The sequence below is a fragment of the Vicugna pacos genome, chromosome 12 (genome assembly GCF_048564905.1).
Source record: "Vicugna pacos chromosome 12, VicPac4, whole genome shotgun sequence".
Classification (NCBI taxonomy): domain Eukaryota; kingdom Metazoa; phylum Chordata; class Mammalia; order Artiodactyla; family Camelidae; genus Vicugna; species Vicugna pacos.
The window spans coordinates 31113812-31127307 of NC_132998.1; the positions used below are offsets into that span (position 1 = coordinate 31113812).

The window sequence follows — 13496 nt, forward strand, 5'->3', positions numbered from 1 at the left end:
CTCCAACTAAAAGACAGGCCAAGCAGTTACAAGCACTAGGGAAGACTTTCAAAGAAGAAACTTCAATGTTTGTGTAGAAAAAGTGTGGAAGACCACCTAAGACAGTGCCAAAGAGGTGGAAGCTAAACTAATGAGCGGCAAAGGACAAGTTAGGAAGGGCTTTGCAACCAGGTCAGGTCTCCTCTAAGGTCGTGATACTGCTCAGGCACTGGATCTGCCCCTGCTCCATGCCTGGGGAGAGGTCACGGAGATGCAAACACCGCCCCAGCCAAATCCAGCCCCCTGCTCCTACAGGACATGCTCCCTACCCCATTCAGTTGTTCCAGGTATTCTTCCTGCCCTCATCCCAGTCCACACACATGGGAAATGCAAGTAAAAGTAACCCCAACAGTGGGAAAACGCTGAAGGGCTTTCGAGAGCTAGGTTTAGGCATGCACATTCCGACTTCTCTCTGTTCTTAGTTTGCACATTATCTTGCAGACTTTCCTTGAACAGCTGAATGAAATATTAACTCCCTCCCAGTATTCCTGCATGTTTGCCGCCACAGCACTCATCACACCTGATCTATTTATTTAATGCCTCTCTTCCCTCAATAACAGTAGACATGTCACTCATTAGATATTTGATGAATGAATGAAGACTGCCTCCATATGGAGATGGAATTATTAGACACCATCAACCGCTCTTAAAACACACCTAAGACACAACAGGAAGTGCGTTAAGCCTTGGTCTCTGCCTCGAGGGCCAGTGCTGCGTCATCACTTTTGCAACTGAACTAAATCAGGCTTGGTGAATAAAATTCAGCTTACAATTCGCCTTTTTCAAACTGTCCACTCGTAAGGATTACCAGCAGGACACCATGGATTTACAGTTCTCTGGACTGCTTCAAAGCTTTGAAATCGTTCCATTTCATTAATGAATAATTCACAGCCTATCCCTAGCATACACTTGCGTAACTTTTAGCAATTTAACATAACACACAGCAAGAACAACAGGAACAAAAGTAGCACCGTAAAGTCAAGACTTCAGTTCCCTTCATACCTTCAACTATGTGATGGCCACGTCTGGGAGGTAACAAATGACAATGCAAAATGTGTTTTGTATCAGACAAGTTCAATTTAGACCACTGAGAAGCTCTTTTAGATTAAGTTCCTTCTCATGGGATAGTAACAACAGTCCATAATATGACTTCAGTTTGTCAGCTGTGCCTTGTATAATGGATTTTTTTTTTCCCTCAATGTTGTTCTGTCTTGGGCAAAGGAATATGCATGAGTCATATGAAATATGGATTGATTTTGAATGATCCTGTTGGTAAATCAGTTCAGGATAACTTTGTCCTGGTCATCTTGACCTGGCAATAGAAATGTTTTGATTCAACTCTGTCTTCCTACACAAGCAAAAGCAGTTGAGGCAAAAATAATTCGGCCCTCAGATCTTTGAAGTGGTCTCAAAAGTCAGAGTAAAAAGAAGGAGGGGAGATGGGGAGAGGGAGATAGAGACAGAGACATAAAGAATGAGAGAGAGAGAAGCAGGGAGCCCCCCTCCCCACCATTTGGTGAAACTGCCTTCAGAAGAATCCTTGCCCTTCAGTGAGAACAAGGCCCTGGTTTGGATGGACTGACATATGGCAGTGGTTGGTGACACCAAAAGCACTGAGTCCTGCTGATAAGGTGAGATTTACCACTGGTATCTCTTGCCACCCACCAGATCCCCTCAGCTTTCCCTGGACACAGGCCAGGGACCCTCAGTCCAAGAGGCGGTGGGGTTAACACCTGCGATCAGAACACAGGGTGACCAGTGGCTGAAGCCACTTGATTCTTTATCATACCAACCACCACCACTGTGTACACCTATATGTGCCAGACTCCCTTCTAACCATGTTATGATGTATTTGCTCACTTTATCCTCATAGTAGCCCCATTAGTTAGGACTTTCACCCAGTTAAGAAATGAAGAAACTGAGGCACAGGGAAGTTAAGAGCCTTGCCTGGTTATTTACTTAATAAGTGATGAAATGGCAAGTGGATCTAAGTCCCTGTTGATTAGCTCGAAAGGCCAACCTTAATTACCCTATTCTCCCCTCAAAGACACAGTCCTCTTTCTGATTCAAGCGTCAGATGTTAACAGTGCTTAAGCTAGCTGGATGAAAGACGGAATAGCTGGCTTGGATTTCTCCAGCTATGACACTGCAACAAACTGCATGAAGTTGGATCCAAGAGGCTAACTCAGCCAGTGACAATTTCACATACCTCCTGCTCCTGGGGACACACGGCAACGCCTGGAGACATTTTTGGTTGTCGTAACTTGGTGGGGTGGGGACAGTACTGCCGGGATCCAGTGGGTGGAGGCTAGGGATGCTGCTGAACACCCTAGAGGACACCGAACAGCCTCCTACAACAAAGACTTATCCAGCCCCAAATGTCAACAGTGATGAGTCTGAGAAATCCTGGCACTGAATTGATTGATGTTACCCAGACGCAGCCACGGAAATCAGTTATTTACAATCTTTGATAACAAAGTCAAACTCCCACAAGCTAAGCACTGGGCTCAGTCTTTGGGATGCCAAATCCAATAAGACATTGTCTCTGCCCTCAAAGTGATTATACCAGCCGCATGGAATCTTTGCTTTTAAGATGTAGCAGGGAGGGATTCATTGGGAGCTTAGGATTTGTAGATACACACTACCATATATACACTAGATAAACAACAGCATCCTAAATGTACAGCACAGGGAACTGTAGTCAGTACCTTGCAATGGTCTATAATGAAAAGGAATATATATAAAATAAATGAATCACTATGCTGTACACCAGAAATTAACACAACATTGTAAACTGACTATATTAAAAAAATGTAGTATCCTAAACTTAGAGGAAAACCTGGGCATATTAAAGCAGAATAAATGCCCATGTGTACTTTTCCTCTCTTCCTTCACTTCCATCAAGACCACCATGAATTCCCTGATTGCTACAGTCTCCAAGTGAGCAGTCTGAAACCACAGACTTGGCAGCATCAGTAGAGATGTTAGTATCAGTGGTGATGACTGCTGACGGCATACAGCCCTGAAGCTGAGCTGCCACGGGCGCCCAGCAGGAGCAGCGCCCACCCCCCACCTCAGTCAATGACTGACGAACACGGGGACCCAGCTTCAAAGGTGAACCAGCTCTGCGGTGTACACTCTGCTCCTGGCTGGATCAGAGACTATCCTCTCAGGTTGGCCACCAACCTCTTCCTCCTTCACTCGCCTTTCTCCTGAGAGCGCGCCACCCATCAACAGCTTGAGCAAGAATCCTTGCCCGAGGCGCTGCTTCTGCTTAGCAAAGAAATTCAGCTAAGACTCTACTTTTTAAAAAGGCCCCTGCCAGCATGGATCAACAATGCTAACTCCTAGAGACACTGCTTTGATCTGAATTTACATGCTGAAATCCTAAACCCCAATATGATGGTGTTAGGAGGTGGGACCTTTGGGACGTGATTAGGTCACGGAGTCCTCAAAAAAGAGGTTAGCGTCTTCATGAGATCCCAGGGGGCTGCCTAGCCCCTGTCACCTGCAAGACACAGCAAGAACGTGCCGTCCCTGAGCCAGGAGAGGGTTCTCCTCAGGCACTGCACCTGCCAGCACCTTGGCCTTCAGAACTAACTGTGAGGGATGCACTTCTGTGACTTACAGCGCACACGGTCTACAGTATTTTGTTCCAGCAGCTCCCAAAAAATGTAGACAGACACTCAAGGAATTTGCAGGGCTTTGATTTTCAGAAGGAAATCTGCCTTCTTCACTCTTTGCTTGGGGCTGTCCTTAATTTTCCTTTCCCTTCAACTCCTGCTCAAGACCCTTGGTGATACGTATGTATGACATGTAAGAAGATGGAGATTATTCAGTGGAGGAAGGGCTAAGTCTCTTTTGGGAGAGGAGGAGGAATTTGGAGAGTTCAGCGTGTCCTGGTACTCATTTATTTTGGACACTCGTCACCGTGGTTTGAACTATGAAATGAGGGCAGAGACCCTTGTTCTTTCCCCCTCATTCTCAGAGCTCTGGATCCAGAGAGAACATCTACAGCACAGGCTGGATGTGACTGCAGAAAAGACAGGGATGGAAGCAGGAAGGGAGGTGTGAGCAGGAAGCCTGTGAAGGCAGAGGACAACCCAGGTGAGATTAGCACTTTAGACAGGGAAATCTTTGTGCAGTTTTCCCTTGAACAGGCATAAAGCAAGACTAGGATGGGCGTCAAGTACAGTTTTTTAGTTCTGGGTTGATCTCCAGTTTTATTCCCTGAAGAATCTAAAACCAAACCCTCTGGGAGCAGATAAATGTCTGGACCTCAACAATGCTCAACTTGCTACCTAATGTATTCTAAGTTCTTCCCAGAGCATGGAAGGTCATCATTAATCTCATTAACGCATATACATTAGCAATACATGGTCAGCTGTATTGGACACTGCTATTCCTAATGGTTACCTTTTAAGGGATTTATAAACTTTATGCAAAATTTTCCAAAAAGTCTGCCTTGAAAAACTATTTAAAAAGTCAGTGTTAATATATCATATTTAGCTATATATACCATATAACTATAATGATGGTAATAAAGATTTATTAATTGCTTACCATATGACAGGTATAGAGAAAAGCACTTGATATGAATGACTTCATTTAATTATCATAATAACTCATGAAACAGATCTCATCATTAGCCTCATTTTGCAGATGAGCTATCTTTCCCGAGAACACATAGCTTTTCATGATGAAAACAAATGAGAACTCAGAATGTCTGACCCCCTACTTTTAACCACTGTATCAGTTACCCATTGCTGTGTAACAAATCACCATGAACTTAGAGGCTTAAAACAGCACACATTAATGAGCTTACAGTTTCTATAGGTCAGGAATGTAGACACAGCTTAGCTGGGTCCTTTGCTTTGGGGTCTCACTAGGCTGCAACACATTCTCAACAGAGGCTTAGCTGAGGAAAGATCTGCTTCCAAGATCCCTCATTGCTGGCAGAGCTCATCTTGCAGTTGTAGGACTGAGGTTCCTGTTTTCTGGCTAGTTGTCAGCTGGGAGCAATTCTCAGCTCCTAGGGGCCACCCCACCTTTATGTGGTCCCCTTCACAGACTGTTTCATAACATGGAAACTTCTTCAAAACCAGCAGAGGAGAGTCTAACTTCAGTCAGCTGAGCTGGGGTCTTATATACCATAACGTAATCACAGAAGTGCCATCGCACTACCAACGCCATGTTCCATTGGCTGAAAGCAAGTCCCAGGCATCACCTGCACTCAAGGGGAGGGAACTGTACAGAGGCATGAAAACCAGGAGGCAGGCAGCACAGACCTCAGGGTCTGTCCACCACAACCACCAGATCACACTTGTCCTATCTTCTCAGTTTTGCCAAATCTGTATATTATCTACAATATTTTAATGTGCTCTACTTCCTTAAATTGATTCAGTTTTATAAATATTGAACAAAGAAGTTTTCTATCAGAGTCAAGTTATTTGCCACAAACAGAAGGTAAAACAAAGGTAAAATAAAACAGATGTACCCTGTACTGGGCATTCAGCTGCATGGGCTGACTTAGTCCTCACACAGCTCGTGGTAAATATTATCATCCTCATTATTAAAAGCACAGAAGCTGAGATCCAGAAAAGTTGGACAAACTGCTCAAGACCACTTGGCTTAGAAGTGGTTTCACCAAGATTCAAATCGACGCCCACTGGCAACCGAAGAGCACAAGAACCACAGCCTAGTTAGCGCCCAGCCTCACCAGGCAGCCCAGTTCTCCTGGCTCCCTTTCAGAATTCTTAACTGGTCTCCTACCTTCAACCCTGAGACTCATTTTCAGACACTAGGAATCAACACAGCATAAGGGTAAAGAGGAAGCAGGCTCAGGTCTTAATCCTGGCTTTATCTCTTACTGGCCTTGCCACTTGGACAAGTGACTGCTTTCCCTCAATTGTCTCGTCTATAAAACACGGATGATAATAATAAGTGTTAATAAATGCATGAGTGAAGTTTTAAATTAGACTCTTTTTGCCAACACCTCAAAATACCCAAGCTCCCCAACCTTGAATGCTATGTATGTGTTTACTACCGTTAGATTTTTCAATCCTTCTGAGGAAGACAAGTGAAAATAGAAACAAGCTGTCTTGACAGATTGCATTATTTTGCGCCTTTCCATTTATAAAGCTTACTGTATTTCCTCTTTTGGGGAAAACGCCCTTGAGTAGGACTGAGAAGATGGGGTGTTGTGTCCAAAGCAAAGGGTCTGCCTTTGGTCAGAGCATCCTCAGCACCATGGGCAAGGCTACGTTCATGGACACGGATGCAGGCAGGTGGGTCCACACAATGGGAGGAACTTGTGGCCTTTCTTTTCTCCTTGCTTCGAGGACACTGATCCCCAAATTCTTCCTTTGCTCCTCCACATCAATTTTGCCTCTCAAATAAATGATTTCTATTAGTATGAAAACATGCAGTCATTCCTCCCATGTTAAACAGAAAGAATTCTTGACCCCATCTGTTACTCCAGTTATCAACCCATTTCTCTCTCTTCCTTGAACCTCCTTAAAAGAGCTCTTTATATCTGCTGTCTCCCAATTTCCTCCTCCCTTATTTTCTTGAACACACTTTGGTCATAGTTCTACCACTCTATAGAAGCTTCTCTCGCCCAGCTCAGCACAACCCTCCACGCAGCTAAATTCAATGACTAACAGTTATGATCTTACCTCGTCAGCAGCACTTGACACCATCAACTGCCCCGTCCCTCCGAAAACACTCTCCTCCAGGCACCATACCCTCTAGATTTCCTTTCAGCTCCTTTCTGCTGAGTCCTGTCATCCAAATGTTTATCTCCAGCCCAGATCTCTGTCTCCCAGACTCTTCTCTCCTACTTAGCATCTCCACCACTGGGACACCTCCAACTTCATGTGTCTACAAGGGGACCCGCTCCTCTCTGCATCCCTGTAAATGGCAACTCTTTTCTTCCAACTCTTTAAACGAACAGCATATGACAGATGAACAGCCCATGACTCCTCTCCCCTATCACTCATTCATTCTTTCTGCAATGCCCATAAGCTCTAGTTACTACTCTTCTCAACATCTCCTCTGTGTGTGCCTGACAAAGACACCATCACTTCTTTCCTGGATTCTTGCAACAAATCTCCTAACTGACCTCTCGGCATCTGCCCTTACCACCTCTCCCCTTCTCACAGTCTAATATTACCAGATAACCAGTGACCCTAATAAAACAGAAACCAGATCTTATTATGCCTCGGCTCCAAACTGTCCAGTGATTTCCCATGTTGCTCAGAGAAAAGCTAAAGTTCTCCAGTGACCACTAAGACCTGATGTCACCTGGTTTTTGTTGCCTCTCTGATAAAATCCCTCACTATTCTCTCTACCTTGCTCTATCAACTCCTTCATACTGGCCTTTTCACTGTTCCATAAATATACCAGGCATGCTCCTGCCTCAGGGCCTTTGCACATGATGTTCCTGTTCCTTGGAAGAGAAGCCCACCTTTACCAACTTTTATAAAATTGCAAGCCCCTCTTCACACTTCCTGCTTTCCTTTCTTCTCCTTGTTTATTGATATTCTACACAGATATACTTATTTATTCTGTTCTTTAAGTTCCAACAGGGCAGGGATTTTTGTCTATTTTATTCATTGCTGAGGCAATGCCTGGCAGAAAGTGAGAGTGCAGTTAAGTATTTACTAAATGAATTAACTGTCATCAAGAGGGTATGATTTATATAATTATAGTTATCTTGTAATAATTGATGATATGAGTTTTCCCCCATGCTCTACATGATTCTGAGGAAGGTGCTCCATTAACATAACTGCTGCTCACACATTCTAAATAATTCCAAAGTCATCCACAATCTGGTCCCCAATATGAAGAAAAGATAAACTTCTTATTGATGACAGTGATTCCAAAATAGGTACCGAAGAGTCAACGATGGACATAAAACTAAAACTAAAAAAAAAATCTAAAATAGAAAATGCAAATTTATAAATATGAGTTTACCTTTACAGAAGGAAATCTCTTTAAATAGGTAAAAAGCAAATCACTTGGACTTGACACTTCATTTGGGAGCTCTGCTGTCAATTACTTTCTCCGGGCTAGTATGAAGGACGAGTTAGGCCAGAGCAAGCACTCAGCTGCTGACAGTCAAGCAAGGGGCAGCCTTCCCAAGAAAGGTGAAACCTGACTATGTCATCACTTTCACCACGAGTTAGAGATTCTCCTAGAGGTGTTTCTGGACTTACAAAGGTAAAAGAGAGAAGGATTCTCTTTCTGTTAAACTGCTCAACTACAGAGCCTGTCTCTACCCATTTAGAAATACAAGCTTCTAAGTTTGTGGAATGTTTTCCACAGCTGTTGGACATCATGACACACGGCTATGGAAGAAGACATTAGAAATTCATAAAATGGACTTAGTGCTAAAGAATTCAGGTGTATCTGGATTCACAGGAAGCCCCTTGGGTTTTCCTTCTCCTTTTCCACCTTGAACTAAGTTTGTTGTTTTATGCATAAAAGGCTCAAGTAACTTTTGGAAGCTGAAACAGCTCTCCAAATGTCTGTCTCTCTACTGCAGCTCTTTAGGAGACACTTGATTTAAATAAAAGTGCTTCTGATTTTTTTTTAAATCTAATAATACAGTGTAGACACAGGTTTGTTTATTGTTCAAGCAAGGGACATTTTATTTTAATTATCTGTGACAGGGAAAAATTAATTTAGCTATAATTTCCTGCTGCTCCTAAGCAGAGAAGCACCTGCCGAGACCCCTCTTCTCGCCAAGCTGGCTGAGGCTGGGAGGACACGAAGGAGAGCCTGGAGACAGAGTGAGAGTCAAATTGTGCTGCTTATGCAAAGTGTGGGCTGCAGGGAAAAGCTGCTTGGGAAGAAGCTTCCAGAAAGAGGAAAACCAAGCTGTTGGTAGCAGATAGAGAACAGCAGGGAAACTGCCACCCTGAGAATAACTTTTGAAGGGAAGGAGAGGAAGAGATGCTTAGGTAAGTTTTCATGAAGTTTTGCCATATGGTGATATCACCCTTTTTCCAATTGCTATTTTATCTGGTATACATTAAAATAAATATCTAGCTATTACATTTAAAAAAATTATAACCAAACAAAATTATCTTGTATACCACTAAAACCCTATGAGCTGTTCATCTAACACTCTGGTCAACTCTGGACAACACAGCACAGCTGTTCACGAAAAGGCAAGAGCACCATCCTCAGCTGCCTGCTCTCATTCTGGCAGCTGAGCACTGTGGTACAGGTGATATTTTAGGAGACGTAGAGGAGGTCTGTCATCTCTTTAGTAATGCATATTATTTGGAAAAGTATTAGGCTTTTTGAATTTTAACTGACAAGTCATGAAGGGACCTTGAAAAGACCTACACAAAAGAAGGCCCAGGAATAGAGAGAATAGTTATGAAGCTTAAAATATAAATCTTTTATCAACTGAACAAAGCTACTTAGTTTTGATAAGAATCAAAATTTGGACAGAGTCAGAATGGATCAGAGGAAAGACTTCCGTTATTACAGATCATGTGGCGATTCAGATCTTTTATTTCTTTGTATAAAAATTCTGAAACTTAAGAATAAAAAGATGAAATTATTTTTAAGAATAAAATATGAACTCACTATTAATGTTAAAGTATACACAATTGTCTCAGTAAGAACTTAAAGAACAAGGTTTATCAAAGATATGTCCAATGAGTATAGGAAAGATTTTTTTGGAACCCCGCAAAAGTGGGAACAAACAATATATTTAATTTTGTTCGTTGCTCTGAGGGAAACTTTAACTAAGATAGTCTTTTGAGCAATCTGGTTCCACGTAGTTGCAAATAAGAATCTGTTTCCTTAAGGCCACACTCATCTCACCATTTTTTGAATTCTCTTTTTGGAGACGTTCTAGAAGAATACTGCTTCTGTTTTATAAATTCTCAGGAGTTGAGGTTAGTCTAATAAACCTGGAAAAATTCTATCTATCTGAAGTGTCCCAAGAACAGCATGCAACCTGCATCTCACAGAGAAAACCCTGGATGTCTGACGTCAGAGATCTAGCCTGCAGCCTTGAAGAGCAGAATCAGAAAAAAAAAAACAACACTTTTAACTGCCAACCTGTTCTTCTTACTATGAAAAGCTCTGGAAGCTGTGCACAGAGTCCAGCTAACTAACGGGCCAAGCTCTGCAAGCTTGCACGGTGCTGCCGGGGCCCTGACAGCCTCCTTGCTGATTGGTACCCAGGGCCTGGCTGGGCCTCTTGGACCCTCCCCTTCACTTCCCCTGCAGGGAAGGAGGAGGGAAGCGAGCAAGGCTGATATAGTAACCCTCGAGTCTGAGAACCTGTGAAAAGCCAAGAATGGCTCTTAAAACCGGAATCACTTTCAGTGTTTTGGCCAAATCAGCCAGACAGTCTCTTCCGATGTGTGAGGCTTCCCAAGCTTATTATGTCTCCTGAAATAGAAAAAGAGCCCTCAAGTGGGGTGATTGCATTTTTATCCAAAGTTTTCTGTAACCCATGCAAATAGAACCCTTAGTTTACATAGAGAAACAGCAGATGTAGGAAGTCAGGTAAATTGTAACGCTAGGAAACAATCGATCTAATTGGAATATTCTGGTTTTCACGGAATCTTTTGGCATTAAATGCTCTCAAAGGCTAATTGTGCTGCAAAAATCTAGTTGCTAGAACATTCCCCAACACTGCAGATTGGCAAACTCACCAAATGAAATGTTCAGTTAACATCATGACTACTTATTTCTAATTGTCTCTCAATATGAATAGATGTGTATTTATGTTATTTTCTCATCCAAGCAAACTATTTACCTCTTTCTCCATTTGTAATCCTTCTGCTCTAATATTTCTTTCAAATACTTCTCTCTTTTCAGTCTGGGGGTTGGATTTTCTGTATACAAGAATGTAGTCAATTCGACACCTTCCATCTCTGAAGTAAAGTCCATTTGATTTGTTTTTTTCTGGTACTGTCTAAACACAAAGAGAAAGGAACCAGTTTAAGATACCCATAAAACTGAGCCTTGGGTGAATAATATTAAAGAACAATGAAAACTAAATGTATTTGCCTAATGTTTTATCAAAATTATACTTTTTTAAATAAAAAATGTAAACAAGAGGAAACAAGATAAAAATTGAAAAAGTCTAATTAAGTCTAACGGGCAAAACTTAGGACATTCACCCAATAATACAGAACGTTGGCAACGATGCAGAGCAACTGAGCATTCTCATATTCTACAGGTGAGAGTGAAACTGATACTCCTACTCTGGAAAACACATTAGCATCATCTTGTAAAACTGAACATCTGTATAACATAGAATCCTAAAGAAATCCCTGATAAAGCAACTAGGAATCCCATGTGTGAATTCACAGCAGCATTATTCCTAAGAGCACAAAAATTAACAATGGAATAAATGCAAATGTCCACCAGTAGGTGGACAAATCATAGAGCAGTCGTATAGTGGGATATTATGCAGCAGTGAAAATGAACTATAGTTCTATCTAAGAGCATAAATCTTACAATATAGACAGAAAAAAAGCAAGTCACAGAAGACTTCATACTGCATGATACCAGTTTTTACAAAGTACAGAATAAAATAAATCTAAAAAGAAGTTGTTAAAGCTACACATATATGTGGTAAAAGGCTTTTTAGAGCCAGAGAACAAAAAACACAAAAATTCAGGATGTTACCTCTGGTAGGGTAGAGGGATGGGAATGTAAGTAGTTTGATGCTTTTAATAATACTCTAGTTCAGTGTTTCTGAAGTTTTTTGCCCACATGAAAAACATTTTATTTTATGATACAATATATGTGTACACTTGATCTTTGACCAACAGAGGGGTTAATTCAAATATCACTTACAGTCATAGTCAGCCCTCCATATCCGTGATTCTTCCACAGCAGAGTCAACCAACACATGACATGTAGCAAATGTAGTATCTACTATTGAAAAATATCCGCATCTAAGTGGAACCCATGTAGTTCAAATCTGCTTTGTTCAAGGTCAACTGCATGTGTGAACACACACAACATCTGAGGCCACAGTACACATCAGTTTCCAAACAGTAGTATGAAGAGACAGGCCAGACCACCAAGGCCATTGCTAGAATCCATATTCTTGCAGCTGTGCCGTAGGCATCCTCACCCAAAGGGAAAACCTCAGCCAGGAGGGATGGAAATACCTGTGTCCCACACTTGGTGCAGGTATTTACAACTGATGACCAATCCTCACTGACTATTTTTTGGCTTTTGCCTAAAGAGGCACTTCGAAGGCTACCCAAATATACACTTCCTTACCAATTACTTGCCAAACAAGGGAACTGTCCTGTAGATTCAGTACATCAGCACCTGCCTGCAAATACAGGGCTACAGCCAAGGTTGCAAGAGGAGGATGAACAAAGCACTCAACTCCCTGACACTGTTTCCTCATCTATAAATTAAGGGGATTAGACGAGTTGCTTTTTGAGGTGCATTTCAAGGTCTCTTCTTAATGCTACATTATGGCATCCAAAGTATCTGTGTGATGAGACAAGACTGAGTTGTTTTTTTTTTTTTTTAAAAAAAAAAACAATAGAGAAGTAGTGTCTGGTATTTGTAGAGAGAGGTCTGGGAAGCTTGGTAGGAATAAACAATCCTCCTTGTTCAAAGGTGTTATCCTTTCATTGGTTAACTGACTCTGGAATAATAAAAACATTAAGAAAATGGAATATATATAAATGATTCTGATCTGTGTTCTATTACCTAAACCTAGTACTTATACAGAGGAGTTATTAAACTCCATCAACACAAGCTGAGCAACAGGGAAGTTCTTCAATGAAACACTTTTCTTTTTCCCAAAATGACATATGAACAGATGGATCTATTAACAATTGAAATGAATTTCCAGATTACAGAGGCAAGTGGAAACTCAGGCTTCAGACAACAGAATCTAATCCACTGAGGGTGGGACCTTTTCATGTCACTGTTCTACATGCTGGGGGGTTGACAAGGAAATCTTTCCTGGTAAAGCCTACTTTTTACTAGTTAGCAATACTCAGGATGTAGATTATTTTAAAACAGTGGGTGGTTTTAAGAACACTCCTTTGTATAAACCAAATGTCTTCAGGTATAAGGGAAGTGCACCACCCAAAGTCTGTTTCGAGCGTAGGTAGATTTAGGATCCCTGAAATGTGCTAGACCCCTGGGGGAAATCAAAGGACTATAAGACCTGGTGAGTTTTTCTTCCAGAAACCTACAGTTCAATGAGATGATGACATTAGAAAGTTCATTGGAACACGCTTCACAGGCTCCTGCCTGGATCAAGAACTGTATTTTTAAGAAATCACACATTCTTACCTCTCCTCCTGCTTCCAATCTGCTAGCATCATCTGAAGTACTAGTCAGGTTTCCAGGGTGAAGGAGAGAATCGTCATCTTTGCAAGGACTGTTGACAGCTTCTAATTCATCAAAAAGAATATTGACATCCTTGGCCACTAAAACCA

The 13496-nt window shown here is 41.8% G+C and overlaps 1 protein-coding gene across 1 annotated transcript in view; it reads right to left on the bottom strand.

Moving 5' to 3' along the window:
- ANO4 (anoctamin 4) overlaps positions 1-13496 on the bottom strand; it is a 308805-nt gene that overhangs the window by 139787 nt on the left and 155522 nt on the right. The window contains exons 4-5 of the mRNA XM_072973171.1: positions 13351-13487; positions 10829-10987 (exon numbers count right to left, since the gene is read on the bottom strand). Of these exons, the coding sequence (XP_072829272.1) occupies positions 10829-10987; positions 13351-13487 (296 nt within the window). The remainder of the gene's footprint in view (positions 1-10828; positions 10988-13350; positions 13488-13496) is intronic.